At 41.5% G+C, this 15,966-nt stretch overlaps 1 protein-coding gene across 9 annotated transcripts in view; it reads left to right on the top strand.

The window, feature by feature from the left end:
* LOC143040987 (zinc finger FYVE domain-containing protein 1-like) overlaps positions 1-15,966 on the top strand; it is a 62,124-nt gene that overhangs the window by 31,351 nt on the left and 14,807 nt on the right. For all 9 annotated transcript variants that reach the window (XR_012967767.1, XR_012967766.1, XM_076212456.1 and 6 more), the window contains 4 exons: positions 2,073-2,287; positions 3,627-3,937; positions 4,251-4,533; positions 10,644-10,818. Coding sequence is in view for 7 of the 9 variants with exons in the window: in XM_076212456.1 (XP_076068571.1) it covers positions 2,073-2,287; positions 3,627-3,937; positions 4,251-4,533; positions 10,644-10,818 (984 nt within the window). In the remaining 2 variants the exon portion in view is untranslated. The remainder of the gene's footprint in view (positions 1-2,072; positions 2,288-3,626; positions 3,938-4,250; positions 4,534-10,643; positions 10,819-15,966) is intronic.

Below are 15,966 nucleotides of genomic sequence, written 5' to 3'. Positions count from 1 at the left end.
ATTTCTTCCAGTCTTCTCTTTTTCTGCATGAGGGGACGGAGAGGGGGGTTGCTGATTAAATGAAGTGGCCTTGCTGTGGATGTAAGAACATAAGAAAGAAGGAGACTCCAAGGGACCGTAAGGCCTATATTAGAGAGTTCCATGTCCATTACCACCTGTCATCCCTATTCATAAAGTTGTCTAACCATTTCTTAAAACAGCTGATAGTTTCAGCACTCACTACATGGTTACTGTCTATTCCATTCATGGACCACCCTATTAGTAAACCAATTCTTGCCTATTTCCTTCCTAAATTTAAATTTTTCCAGTTTAAATCCATTACTGTTACTTCTGCCTTGTTGTCTTACTATGATGACCTTGTTTGCATCACCCTTGTTAGGCCTTTGATCCACTTAAACACCTCTATTAGATCACCCTGCACTCTGCATCTTTCCAGAGAGTGTAAGTTAAGGTGCCAAAGCCTCTCTTCATAAGGTAAATTTCTAAGCCCATGTATCATTTTGGTCATTTTCCTCTGTACCGATTCTAGTGAATTGATGTCCATTCTATAAGATGGAGACCAAAACTGTACAGCATAGTCAAGGATGGGTCAAATTAATGCTAGATATTTTGATAATTACCTCTGCACTTCTATTGGTAACTATCCTAGCAATGAAACCTAATGCTCTGTTAGCTTTATTCCTGGCACTAATGCACTGTTTCCTGGATTTAAGGTCAGGACTCACTAGAACTCCTATTTCTCTCTCGCATTCAGTTTTCTCTGAAAACATGTTGTATAAGCTATATCCATTTTTGGGGTTGTGTAGCCCTACATTTAACACACTGCACTTAGAGATATTTAAGTTCAAATTCCATTTCACCGACCATGTGAACAATTTGTTAAGATCATCCTGCAGAAACTCAGCATCATCTTCTGTGTCTTGCTGCATTGCTTCTGACCTAGGGAAGTGGGAGAGATGCAGGGATGATCCATCATCCAGGAGGAGTCAAGAAAAGAGAGAAAGGTCACTCTGTGAGAGAAAGGTCAAGAAAAGGGGTGGTGAATGGGAGTGGAGTATGTGGGTATGAAATGGGTGGGAGTGGATTTAAGCTGGGGTGGAAATGGAGATGGGAGATAGGACTGATGAAAGAATATTGGAATAGTTTGGACACATGGAAAGAATGAATGAAGAAAGATTAGTAAAAAGAGGTGTGGAAGGCAGAGGTGGAGGGGAGGGAACTTGAGGGGACCACCAAGGATGAGATGGATAGGTGGGGTGAAAGGGGCATTGAGCTGGAGGGAAATGTCTGTTGAGCAAGAAAAAGAGAAGGCAGGAGATAGGAGTGAGTGGAGAATGGTTGTGTATAGATGATACTGTGATGCAAGGAAGGTAGGAGGTGGGGGATATGGGGTAGGAAGTGGTTATGTATTAATGATATTTTGACACGGCCTACATGAGAGGACAGAGAAAGGGGATCCCCAATTAAGTGAAGCGGCTTTGCTATGGATGTGCTATGTCATTGTAATGGTCGGGATACAGGGATGATCCATCATCCATGAGGAGCTAAGATGAGAGGGAAGAAAGGGTGGTGGATAACAGTGGAATGGGTGGGAGTGGGTACTTGCCTTTTGATTTTGGCTACCCCCCCCTGTAAGTGGGGAAAAGCACTTGGTGTATAGATAGACAGTCACTTGAGCAAAGAAGGAGAAGGCAGGGTATAGGGTGAGCGGAGAATGGTTGTGTATGGATGATATTTTGATGCAGTCAGAAGGGATTTCTCCCATCTTTTCTATTTTCTGCATGAGGGGATGGAGAGGGTGCCGTTTGTCATGTAAGTGAAGTAGCCCTGCTATGGATGTGCTGTGTCTTGCTGCATTGTTTCTGATCCAGGGCAGTGGGCAGGAGATAGGGATGACCCTTCATCCACAAGGAGCTAAGACAAGAGCAAAACAATGGTGGTGGATGGGAGTGGGTGCATGCCTTGGACCTGGCTATCTTATAAGGGGAAGAAGCCTTTTGTATATAGATTATTATAATTATCATTATCGTTATTATTATTACTAGAATGAACGATAATCTTTTCCATACTAGATGCTTCTGATCGCACACCAGAGGAGCAACTTCGGGAAAACTTCTCAAAATTAAAGCTTAAGATTGATGGATTCCGTGGTCTGCAATATGTGGGTATGCAGTCAGGAATGGATGATACTGATTTTTCGACTATAAGAGAAAAAGTGACTGAAGAGCTAGATAACAGACGAGTTCGGTCACCCAGGAAACCTGGGGTTGTTCTAGATATGATCAAGGTAAGTGATTATGATTTAGGTTCCTTGTTTTACCAATATTTTTCCATTTCCATCCTCAAACGTACAACCCATTTAATATTGGTTTACTTATTAGATTTAATTTTAGTGAATGGGAAAGGATTGATCATCATAATGGCCACAAAAATCTGGTTCCCCTCAACTTTTTTAGTGTTGTCATTCCCAGTGTTAAATAAACTTTTCTAGCACCAGCCTGATTTGGGTCTAAAGATATAATTGACATGAATTAATGTATTAAGATAACTTCAACTCTGCTACATTACATTCCCTACACACAATAAAACCATCTGATGTTTGCTGTTATAAGATTTGTAAAGGGCATCATCATAATATTTACATATATGTAGTATACTGGAAAGGAGTTTCATTCATGAGGTCACACCTCTTTTACTTCATTTATCATAAATACATACATGCCAGCTTTGACTGTTGGGCCCTGCTTTGGCAGTGCTGTGCCTCGCTTTATTGCTTCTGACCCAAGCAGTGAGTAGGGGACAGGAAAGAACCTTTGTCCGTGAAGAATTGATAGAAGGGTTTTGGATGGTAAATGACTCTGTCATCCCCCTTACAAGAAATTGCCTTCAGGTATATATGTGTTTATGTATGTACATACATACATACATACATACATACATACACACATACAGACATTACCTAAAGGCCCTTTCTTGTAATGGGGATGACTGAGTCATTTACCATCCAAAACCCTTCTATCAGTTCTTCATGGACAAAGATTCTTTCCTGTCCCCTACTCACTGCTTGGGTGAGAAGCAATGAAGCAAGGCATAGCACTGCCACAGCAGGGCCCAACAGTCAGAGCTGGTGACCTACCACATTGCTTCATTACATAGCAGTCCTGTGCCCCTCATCTACTCAAGAATTAATATACCAAACAAGTAGAAATACCTAAAGAACCCTGTCAATTTCTGGTCCATTCACAGCTATTTAACACTTGTACCTATCTTTTGCCCTCATGTCCCAGTTCAAGACATTACTCATAGACCCAATGCCCCTTTCATCCCATCCACACACCTCATTCTTAGCCCCTGTGCAAAGGTTGACATGGAAATTTGTAAGTTTTCCACCTGTCACACATAGCCTTGAATTTGTTTATAGTTTAGCTTGGACCTGTCATTGTGGACTCTATTACAGATATTTACACTTTCTGAAGGGGCTGTTCAAGAGAACAATTATAACTTTTCCCTCAGATTTTGTTAGATGTCATTAATAATTCATCTTTAGATGAGAAATTTTATTTTAGTTACTTGAAGAGGTGTCCTGCTGTGAAAGTTAATAATGATAAAATTATCTTCATTTTCAGACTATAAACAAGAAATTTAGTGGTGATATTCAAAGCAATGAATCTGCTTTCCCAGATGAGTACTTTACGTGTCCATGCATCTGCACATCTTGTTCAGCGCGTTGCTGTCTACACATGAATCATGCAGAGCATGAGAGTAGTGTCAAAGTTCATAAAGCAGAAACTAAGTGTAAATACCAACATCAGTTTGACAATAAAATATATTTATGTCGGAAATGTGATATAGGAGGTAGGCGGTCTGTTGTAGTGCCCAAGACTTCTGGAGCTAAGGACAATACTTGGTTAGGTTTGGCCAAGTATGCATGGGCAGGGTAAGGATGTCTTCCTTTTCTTCTTCCTTTTCTTTTTTCTTTTCTTTTTTCTTCACATCTTCTTCTTCCTCCTCCTCAACCTCCTCTTCCTCCTGTTCTTCCCTGTATATAGTTCTTTGTCCTCATGTAGACTTAAGATTTAGTACTGACAAAAAAAATTCTCTCTTTTTTTTATTTTATTTTTTTATTATTTTTTTTTTTATAATAATAATAACAATAATAATAATAATGTAACTTATTTTGGGCCATATCTTTGTATTTTGATATTACCTCAAAGACCAGAAAGTCTGAAAGAATAAATTGTTTTCTCCAGGTATGTCCTTGAGTGTGACACATGTGGAATCATCTACCGTAGTCGTCAGTACTGGTATGGTAATGATGAGCCAGACAAAACGGCTGTGTGTGTTGAGGTGGAACATGTGTGGCCTGGGAGCATAGTGGGAGGCTCAGCCCATGCAGGGCGGCAAGTCTTGGAAGGAGTCGCTGCGTTGGGATCGGCAATATCCACCATTTCTGCGCCACCAACACGAGCTATTTCCTCTTGGCTCACAGATCAAGTTAATCCATCATATTGGAAAGCCAACCATCTCTGTAGGGTAAGTCTGACATTTACAGTAGTTGCACTGTTGAGAAAGGAGAAGAATGCAAAAGATTGAGATGGATGTATGAATGATATTGAAATGTGGAGAAATAGTGTGATAATATGTAATAAGAGTGTGATCACCATGGGTAACACAGGAATTACTTATGTTGACCATATTTATGCATTCATGATATAGATACAGCATATAAACATAATATAGAGGCTTTGGAGAGGAAATATGTTGTGGGGTTGTGATGCTCAAAATTTGTTATCTATATTGTTGACAGCTCATCACTGAGTATCAGCTGACCGATCAGCTGATTGTGAGTGTAAAGAAATGCATAAGCCCATGAGTTCCACATATTTTCCCAAACAAGTTCCATTTGTTACAGTTAACATTGATATAATAGACGTGTATGTAGAAGAAACTACAAATGATATGAAGTAAGAATGCCATTAAATACAATGATAATATGTAAAATGCATATGACCAGAACTAATGAGACAAAAACTGTACTGTTTTATCATGAGCTCATGAATTATTATTACTACAGAGATAAGTGGTAACATGGGAATAATTGTCTGCCCTAAGTAAGTATGGGGCAGAAACAAGGAACATAAGAGAGGAAGAAAGAGTTTAAATGTATTTTGAATTGAAATGTCTGAGAAGTATGGTAGGGGTTACTAGGCTGGATAGGGTGAGGAACAAGGAAGTGAGGAGGAGAGCAGGGGTGGAAAAGGAGTTGGGATCTAGGGCTGATGAAAGAGTATTAGAATGGTTTTGACATGGAAAAAATAAGTGAAGAAAGATTAGTAAAAGAAGTGTGGAAGGTAGAGGTGGATGGATTGAACATGAGGGGGTAACCAAAGATGAGATGGATGGTTGGGGTAAAAGGGGTGTAGGGAAAGAGGGAAATGTCTATTGAGGAAGGAAGGAGGAAGACAGATTATAGGAGTGAGTGGAGAATGGTTGTGTATTTGATGATGCTGTGATATATGGAAGGGAGTGGGTGGGGAATGGGAGAAGGGAGTATGTGTGAATGATATTTTGATGCAGCTCGATGGGATTTCTCCCCATCTTCCCTTTTTCTGCATGATGGAACTGAGAGGGGGGTTGCCAATTGAATGAAGTGTCCTTGCTGTGGATGTGCTGTGTCTTGTTGCATTGCTTCTGACCCAGGGCAGTGGGTGAGATGCAGGGATAACCAGTCATCCTGGAGGAGTCATGGAAAGAGGGAGGAAAGGGTGGTGAATGGGAGTGGAGTATATGGGGATGAAATGGTTGGGAGTGGATTTATGCCTTTGACTTTGGCTACTTCCCCTGTAAGAGGGAAAAAGTCCCTGGTGGGTGGGTGGTGTGTGTGTATATATAATTAAGTAGCCAAAGTGTAATAAGGGAGGTAGCCAACCAAAGCATTCAAACTCCCATCTATCACCCACTTGTTTCCCTTTCATTTTAGCTCTTCATGGATGAAGGGTCATCCATGTCTCCTGCCCACTGTTCAAGTTAAATATTATGTAGCAAGGCACAGCACCTCCACAACAGGGCCCAACAGCCAAAGTTGGTTTACCCTTATTGCTTCATCATACAGTGTCCCCTTCTCATCCATTCAAGAGTAAAAGTCATCGATTACCACAATTCTTCCTTGCCTGTTTGTACCATCACCTCCGATGTGCCTCATGCACAGGTTCCTATTGACACATCTCACTTCAGTTCCCTTGACTTCCCCAATGCTCAACAGGATTTAGTTTCTCTATGCAATGCCTTTCGACATGTCATTGCCTTGCCTGGTGAATTCCTAGGTTCTACTGACCTCATTCACCATCACATTCCCCTTCGAGAAGGCTCTAAACCTTACTACATTCCAGCTTACAGAATGCCACACAGCAAGTGTGGACAAGCTCATTGCAGACATGCTTGCCCAAGATATTATTAAGCTCTCCATTTCTGAATGGAATTCCCCCTTGTTTGTTGTACCCATACCAGATGGTACTTTCCGTCCTGTTGTAGATTTTCGAGAACTAAACAAGATCACCATTCTGGAAAGAACCCCCATCCCTGTATTACAGGAAATTCTTCACTCTGTTGGTCAGAATAATAATGTCTCTTCAGCCTTAGACCTCATGTCCAGCTCCTCCCAGATTCCTCTTACTCCAGAAAGCAGACCCCTGACAGCCTACTCAACCCCTTCTGGTCATTTTCAATTCAAATGCTTAGCTATGGGTCTCACCACTGCTCCTTCTGTCTTCACAAGACTTATGCATACTGTTCTTGCTGGCTTACTTGGTGATAATGTCTTTATGTATTTGGATGACATCATAGTAGCTTCAAAGTCAATACCAGAACACCTTCAAACCCTTCAACTGGTATTTTCTTGTCTTGCTGATGTCAACCTCATACTCAAGTTGAGCAAATGCTCCTTCCTTAAGAAATAAATTTGTTTTCTTGGTCATGTCCTCACTTCTCATGGCATTCTTACTGTTCCTAATAAAGTCAAAACTGTTGCTGACTTTTCTTGTCCCACAGACATTGAGCACCTTCGCTCCTTTCTTGGACTTTCAGGATATTACCAAAGGTACATCTGGAATTATTCTACTATTGCAGCTCCTCTTACTTCACTGCTAAAGAAGGATGTTCCTTTTCACTGGTTGTCTGCCCAGGAACAAGCTTTTGCAGACTTATAGAATGTCCTTACTACTGCTCCTGTCTTAGCTTTTCCTGACTATAACTTACCTTTCATTCTCTACACTGATGCTTCTTTCCAAGGTCTTGGTACTGTCCTTATGCAAGAACAAGACACAGACCTTTGCCCCATTGCCTTTGCCAGCAGACTCCTCAACAAAGCTGAACATAACTATTCTGTTACCGAAAGTGAAGCCTTAGTGGTTATTTATGCTCTTCAGCATTTTAGAGAAATTATTCTTGGTTAACCTATCACAGTCCATATAGACCACCAAGTGCTTCTTCAGCTTTTTAAAGGCAAGAACCTGTTCGGGAATCTTGCTTGCTGGTTCTTGACCATTCAAGAATTCAACCCCACCTCTTATGTGCAAGGTAAAGCAAACAATGTTGTTGATGCACTTTCTCGTGATATTGCTGCTATCAATTCCCTCCCTCAGACAGTCACTCTTACTCATGTGTGTATTCAAGCAGCTCAGAGATCCGACCCCGTGTAGAAACGTGTGCTATTTTCTCTCGAGTCAGGAGATACATCAGAACTTAAAGACTTCCCTACCTCCTTGGAACACTTCAGACTCATCGATGACGTTCTTTACCATGAAACCATGCTTTCCAACAAGCATGAACCAAGCAAATTTGTACAACAACTCGTAGTTCCTTCTGACTTAGTACCTGAAGTTCTGTTCCTTTTACTTGATTCTCCACTTGCTGCACATCCAGGTAAAGACAAATGCTTAACACAGGCCAGACTTCAGCACTTTTGGCTTACTATGAGAAAGGATATCCATGCCTACATAGACGCCTGTCATTCTTGTGCAACCCATAAAGGTCATATTCACAGTAAACTTCCCATTTTGATAATATCCAATCCCTAGCAAACCCTTTGACATGGTTGTGATTGACCTCAAGTTACCACTCACTTCTAGTGGAAATCAGTACCTGTTTGTGTGTATGGACCATTTTTCCAGATTCTGCATCCTTGAATCTGTTCTGAACAAGACTGCTAAAACAATTGCAAAGACCTTCATTGACAAGATTATTTGCCCCTTCACTACTCCCAAAATCCTTCTCTCTAACAATGGAATGGAATTCAACAATGAGATTCTTTCAAATATTTGCAAATCCTTTCAGATAACAAAATGTAATATCATTGCTTACCACCCCAGTTCAAATGGCCTTGTCAAACGCCAAAACAGAAAGATTCTCAATGTTCTCCAACACCTTGCTTCAGACCTTCACCTCTCCTGGGATCACCATGTCCCTATGATTCAGTCTTGCTTTAATAGTGCCATCAATAGGTCCATATCAGAATCGCCTCACTTTGTCATCTTTGCTTCAGACAAGTGACTTCCATATGACCTCCCTACTTCAGATATAGGCCCTATTTACAACCTTGATGATTTTGTAAAAGTTTCACTCGCTAACTTCAGCACTCTCTTCAAGAGAATTACTCAGTCTCTCTCGCCAAAGACGAGATGACCCATTTTCATAATAAAAATGCGAGAGAGTCTAACATTGCAATAGGTGACATCGTGTATGCCCTGAACCATTCTCCCTCTTCCAAACTTTCACCTAAATTCCTTGGTCCTTTTCTTGTCCTCGCCTTTGAACCTACTAACAAAGTCAAATTACATACATACATACATATACCAAGGCTTTTTCCCCCTTACAAGGGAGGTAGCCAAAAAGGAAAAGGCATAAAATCATTCCCACCCATTCCATCCCTGAATACACTCCACACCCCTCCACCCTCCCTCTTATCTTAGCACCTCCTGGATGACGGGTCATCCCTGCACCTTGTACACTGCCCTGGGTCAGAAGCAGTGTCACAAGACACAACACATCCACAGCAAGGCCGCTTCATTAAATCGGCGACCCCCCCTCTCCGTCCCCCCATTGCATAAAAGGAGAAGACGGGGAGAAATCCCTTCGGGCTGTGTCAAATTTTGCTCACACATACTACCTCACCCCCCATCCCCCCCGCCCATTCCACCTCATGCAATCACATCAATCACAAAGTCAAATTGAAACACATAAATTCAGATTCGGAGACCACTATGCACCTGGACACCCTTAAACTCTTCTCCCGAGGTGTAGACTGCGACACTGAACCTCCGACTCCCTTGACTCCCCCTGACACAAATCCTCCTTCCCTTCCCCCTTCACCTTCACCAGTGCCCCACCCGTGTAATCTTCGCAGCCATACAAATTCTTCTTGAACCTCCAAACTGCCTAGGTGCCAAAGTGTTCTCTACTTACCTCCTTTCAAAACCCTTATTTCTAGTAAATTTCATACATATGTGTATTCTTATATGTCTATTTTTTGCCTTCATGTTAATAAATTATGTCTACCTCATTGTACTACTTGTTTATTGTGTTATCCATGTACTTAACTTGCCATTCTTGTATACTCTTTACTCTCTGTTCCCATTTATACATCGCTGGGGTCAGCGACAGATAGCTGGCTGAGCATTTATTATATATCTAATTCATAGTTTATGGCAAATTAGATTCAAGATTAGGAATTACAAAAGTAATGCATAATTGGAAGTATGTATGTTTGTATGTATGTGTAATTGCTCTTGAGGTTTCTGTGAGTTGTATAATTTTCATTCCTGTTTACTTATTTAATTATAATTTCAATTCTTGTCATGTGAAAGTGGGATGATTGTGAAATAGGATATCTTTGTAAATATATCCATAATTTTATATTATTTTGAGTATCCGTTGTTTTCTGTCTGAAAGGGAATAAATGGAACTAATTGAGCAAATGGTAACCTTAGGAATACAGCATGCCCAGAGAAAGGGATGCGCAGACAGTAAGTTTGAGAGAGAGAGCAGTGGTGTACGCACATACCCAATAAAGCAGTGATTGTGTCCGTGACTTTCTTTAGTGCCTCATTAAATGTTGAATTATTATCTCAACATAGTACCATTCAACAGACGGGGAGGGGGGTGTCACTGATGAAATGAAGAGGCCTTGCTGTGGATATACTGTGTCTTGCTGCATTGCTTCTGACCCAGGGAAGCGTGCAGGATACATGGATGATCCTTCATCCACATGGAGCTAAGATGAGAGAGAGGAAAATGTGGTGGATGAGAGAGGAATGGGTGGGAGTGGGTATGTACCTTTTGATGTGGCTACTTCCCTTATAAGGGGGAGAAAGCCCTTGGTGTGTGTGTATATGTATATATATATGTATATATGCATATATTATATATATATATGTATATACATATATGTATATATATATATATACATATACACATATATACATATATACATACATACATATACCAAGGCTTTTTCCCCCTTACCAGGGAGGTAGCCAAAAAGAAAAAGGCATAAAAGCATTCCCACCCATTCCATAGATTATAAGTAGATAGACATTTGATTCAAGAGTTATACAATAAAGATACATTTTCATGTTTTATGTTTTCAGGAATGTAGTAAATGTTCTGAACTTCTGGTAACCATCCATCATTGTCGAAAATGCGGTGATGGCTTTTGTGATGCTTGCTCTACACATACCATGCCTGTGCCTGAAAGAGGATGGGGCCAAGAACATGTTAGAGTTTGTGATACATGCTATGAACTGAGAGAAGGACAGAATAATGGTAAGTTAGTAAAAAAATGTATATATATATTATTTATTCTCTTTCCCCTAGTTTTAAGTAATGTTTGGACCTGAGTTTGTTTTACATGGCATACTAATATCTTGTACATGGCTTAGTTAAACATTAGCAGAGTTGTTTATATATATATTTGTGTTTTAGAAAATGGTCACTAGTTGGTGTGAAAAGCTTCATGCTGCATGTTTAATGCTATGTGTAATTGTCAATAGTATCAGGTTCTTTGGTAAGCAGTGATTTCAGCCTGACTGAGTTGTCATCTCTTACTCTTGCCACATCATTGACCCATTGAGTCATCCTTTCATCTGTTCACAATCTCCCTCTTTGATGAGGTGAAAGCAATTATTAAAATGATGAGAGCAGGTAAGGCACCTGGGTTAGATGGATGTCATGTGGATTGTCTAAAAAAGGGAGGTACGGTGATGTTGGATTAGCTTGTGAGGTTGTTTAATGTTTGTCTAAAAGAGGGTAGAGTGCTGGAGGACTGGAGAAGTGCCTGTATAGTTCTGCTTTACAAGGGAAATGGGGACAAGTACAAGTGTAGTAGTTTCATAGGGATCAATTTGTTGAGTGTAGTTGGGAAGGCTTATGGGAGGAGTTTGATTGAGAGGATTAGAAGAGGAAGAGAGGGAGTAATTGGTGAGGAACAGTGTGGGTTTAGGACAGGTAGGGGTTGTGTGGATCAGTATTTTTATGGTAAGGCAGATATGTGAGAAAGCTTAAGGAAAAGGTGAGGATGTTTTTTGTGCCTTTATGGTGTACAGATGATGCTGTGATTCATGGAAGGGAGTGGATAGGGATGGGGGGGGGGTGAGGGAGTATGTGTGAATGATATTTTGATGCAGACTAAAGGGATTTCTCCCCATCTTCTCTTTTTTCTGCATGAGGGGACAGAGAAAGGGGGGTTGTTGTTGTTGTCGTTCCCTAGACTGTCTGTCCGAGCAGTCCCGTCTCCCCAAGGAAGGCCACAGCCGAAACTGGGTTTTCCCACAAATCCTTTATAGAGTGTATGTTGTGTTGTTTGCGTGCATGATTGTGTATAATGCAGTCTTCCATTATGTGTTGTATGGTATGGGGTGAAGTGTTACATCCTGGGCAGCTGTTCACAACACGGTCGTCCAGCCTCTTCTGGTAGCTTAGAAGTGCTGGGTGGTGACCGCATCGCAGTCTGGCCAAGTGGACTCTGTCCCTACGTGGGAGAGAAGATTCAGAAGGGTGGATATCAGGGGGTCTGGCATGCAGCAGTGTGTTGTCTTTCAGTGTGTTAATGGAGCGGTGAGTGATATGATTATGAATATGTTTCCGGAGGCTGGTATTTGGTGGTTGTGGAGGAAGAGAAGAGAGTATCTGTGTGTAATAAAGGTCTTTGGGTGTAGTTTTAATGTTTCTTGGTGTGTGTGGGTGTTCTGCTATGTAGTGTAGCGGGTGTGATGTGTTTGTGGTGGCTGCAGCAAGTGTTTGTGTGCCTCTCATGTCGAGGTGGTCCTTGACTTTGAGGACTTTTGTTTCATGGTGTAAATGGTCTGTAGGTGATGTATTTGTGCAGCCTGTAATTGTTTTTAGGGCTTTGTTTTGTATGATTTGAAGGGTGTTGTGGTGTGTCTCACTGAGATTAGGAGCCCATGCAGGACTCGCATAATTCATCACTGAGCGTATGCATTGTTTGTATATTGTTATATTAGTTTCTTTGTTTTGTCCAAATGTTGTTCCAGTGATTGACTTAAGTGCGTTAAGTCTGGGTGTGCATTTGTTTTTTATGTTTGTGAGGTGTTGTTTGAAAGACATGGATGTATCGTATGTTACACCAAGAATTTTCGGTGTGTTTGTGTGTGGTATTAGAGTGTTGTTGATGTAGAGATGAGGTATGTATTTGTGTTCTTTTGTCCAGTTGGTGAGAAGTGTTGCTGTAGATTTGGTTGGAGCTATTTTGAGTCTGTTTGCGATGAACCATGTGTTGAGTGTGTCAAGGTAAGGCTGGATTATTTCTGCAGCTTTGTCTGTGTTACGATGTGTGCATGTGATTGTTATGTCGTCTGCGTAGGAAGAGATTTGTATTTCTGAGGTGTCTGGCGTGGGTAAGTCATGCATGTATAGATTAAATAATGTGGGGGATAGAACCGAGCCCTGTGGTACTCCGTTCTTAATGTTTCTGATGTGCGATGATTGGCCATTATATGACACATGAGCATTCCTGCCTGCCAGATAATTGGCCAGCCATCTTTTGGTGTTATTGTGCATGTCTGTGTTATATATTTTATTTGTTAGGTTGTGGCGGGGGATAGCATCAAAAGCTTTACTAATGTCCAATGTTATAAGAAGTGTTCTGTGGTGGGGCCTATCTGAATTGATGCCATCTAAAATTCTTTGTGTGAGGTTTGTCAGAAGAGTGTTTGTGGAGTGTAGTGGCCTAAAACCGTGTTGTGAGTCAGCAAGGGGAATATATGGTGTGACAAGTTTAAGTATTAGGCGTTCAATGACTTTAGAGGGGGTGCAGAGAAGTGTGATTGGGCGGTGCGATGTTGGGATTGTTGGGTCTTTGTTCGGTTTTGGAATGGTGATTATTTTACCATGCTTCCAGATGTCGGGTATTGTGTTGTGTGAATAGCTGTAGTTTGCAATGTTTGTGAGTGCGTGTATACCTTGTGGTCCAATGTGTTTTAGGTGTATGTTGCTTATGTTATCAGGGCCACAGGCAGATGAGTGCTTGAGACTATGCAATATGAGTTTTGTCTGACTGTCTATGAAGGGTGTATAGTCTGAGTCTGTGGGAAAGTCTTTCTTACGTCGAATGGTGCGTCGGTCGTCAGGGTGAGATGTAAGATGGCTCGTCTGTGCAAAATGACGTATGAGTGCGTTTGCTTGTTGTCTGTTTGAGGGTAGATTATCTGTTGTTGTGATTATTGCTGCGTGAGAGCGTGTAGTGTTAGTGTTGGATAGTGTGATGCTGTTGAGTGTTTTGTACAATTTGCTGGTGTTTGTTTTGTGATCAAGTGTATTGATAAAGTTTTGCCAATTTTGTGTTTTTTGTTCATGTATTTTATTGGCAATCACAGTGTTTAGTGTTTGTATTTGGTCTGCTATGTTTTGAGGGATAGGTGTGGGGGTATCGTGTTTAAGTGTGTCACGTTGTCTGATGAGGCCTTGGATTTCTGGTGTGAAGTTGGGGTTGTGTGATTTTCTGTTGCCTCTAGGGATGTATCTCTTGTCTGCGTTTTGTATGATTGTATTAAAAGCGTGCACAGCATTGTTTATGTTTGTGATTGGTGTACTGTTAAGTGTTTCGAAATGTTGTTCTGTCTCTTCATTAAAGGCTTCCCAGTTAGCTCTCTTGTAATTGGTGTAAGTGTGTCTGTGGCCAGCTGGGGTGCATCTTGTTTTGGTGGGGAGGATGATAGGAAGGTGGTCAGAACCAAGGGCTCCGACCACTCTCCATGATGTTGTTGGGGTTAGCAAAAGGTGATATCAGGAGAGGAGGGAGTGTAGAGGGCTTGGTATGGGATATGTGTATGATTATGCGTGTTGTTCATGATAGTCAATGAGTCGAATTGAGTCTGTATATCAAGCCCTCTGTCTGTGTCAGGGTTGTCGACAAACCAGGCAGACGACTTGGCGTTGAAGTCACCACCCATGATCAGGTTGGGGATTGAGGTTAGTTGGCTGAGTTGAGGTCTGAAGGTGTTTGGAACTGTGGGGGATGATTGGGGGGGAATGTACATGTTAACTATTGTTAGTGTTGAATTGTTGCCTGTGCGGATACGAATGGATTGGGTTTCTGTTGTGTTATCTGTGGTAGGGAGGAGAATTTTGGTTGTGGCACTTGTGTCCACAAAACAGATGGAATGGTGGATCAGGGTGATGAGTCCACCGCCATTGCCGTCAGTCCGGTCTTGTCTGATGGTGGTGTAATTATGAAATGATGGTGTTTTGTGTGAGTGTCTTAATTTTGTTTCTTGTAGAATTGCAATGTGTATGTTGTGTTGTTTAAGAAAGTGTTCAAGTTCATGTTTTTTAGTGTTTATACCGTCAATGTTGTGTTGTAATATGTTGATGTTGTGTGTTTTGTATGTGTTGTATGTTGCCGTTTGGGGTTGAGGTTGGGGTGGTAGTGGGGAAGGTGTAGGATCTGGGTCAGAGGGGGGGAAAGGAGAGATCGGGGACAAAGGAAGGGGAGTACTAATCGGGGGTAAGGGCAAAGGGAAATTGGGAGTGGGTAAGGGTGTTGGCTGTGGTTGGGGAGGTGGGATTGGGGTTACTGGAGGGCAGGTAGAACATGTCCAAGTGTTTGTGTATTGGTTTGTGTCAGCAAGTGTTGTACAAGTGAGGTGGGCCCAGTTTTTGCACATATTGCACTGAACTGAGCCCTTTGTCTGTCTGCTCGAAGTGGCCTTGCTGTGGATGTGCTGTGTCTTGCTGCATTGTTTCTGACTCAGGGCAGTGGGTGAGATACAAGGATGACCTTTCATCCAGAAGCCAAGAAAAGAGTGATGGAGGGAGAGAGGGTTGGTGAATAGGAGTGGAATATGTGGGGATGAAATGGGTGGGAGTAGATTTATGCTGTTGACTTTAGCTACCTTCCTTGTAAGGGGGAAAAAAACATTTGTATATGTATGTATGTATTTATTCTTTTCCCAGCTCAATAGACATTCCATATGCATCCAAAGCTCTCCTTCTCTCCATATAACCACATAATTCATAGTCTTCATTTCAAATTTACTCCATCCAATTTTCTTGTGATTTTTCTAAGTGATTTTCAACTATAGGAGTATCACTAAAATCCCTAATGTATTGACTGCAGAAAACTTATGCAATGAATACCCACATGGATTGAAGGAATGCTTGTACTCATAGTACAGTATTGTGCAGAATCTTGGAATATAAGGTAGGCAGAAAGGAAAAATCGGAATGTGTTTAAGACAAAGTGGGTCAGAAATAATGCAGGAAGACACAGCACGTCCACAGTGCCCTTGCTGTGGGTGTGCTGTGTCTTGCTGCATTGCATCTGACCCAGGGCAGTGGACGGGATACAGGGATGACCTGTCATCCATGAGGAGCTAAGATGAAAGGGAGGAAATGGTAGTGGATTGGGTGACTCAGAAACATGCTCACATCAGTGTGATGTAAACAGCAGCCCAT

Source organism: Oratosquilla oratoria, chromosome 30, assembly GCF_046742065.1.
Source record: "Oratosquilla oratoria isolate Oo_2021 chromosome 30, ASM4674206v1, whole genome shotgun sequence".
Taxonomy (NCBI): Eukaryota; Metazoa; Arthropoda; class Malacostraca; order Stomatopoda; family Squillidae; genus Oratosquilla; species Oratosquilla oratoria.
The sequence above is the reverse complement of the archived record's forward strand: the minus strand, read 5'-3'. Positions and strand labels throughout refer to the sequence as shown.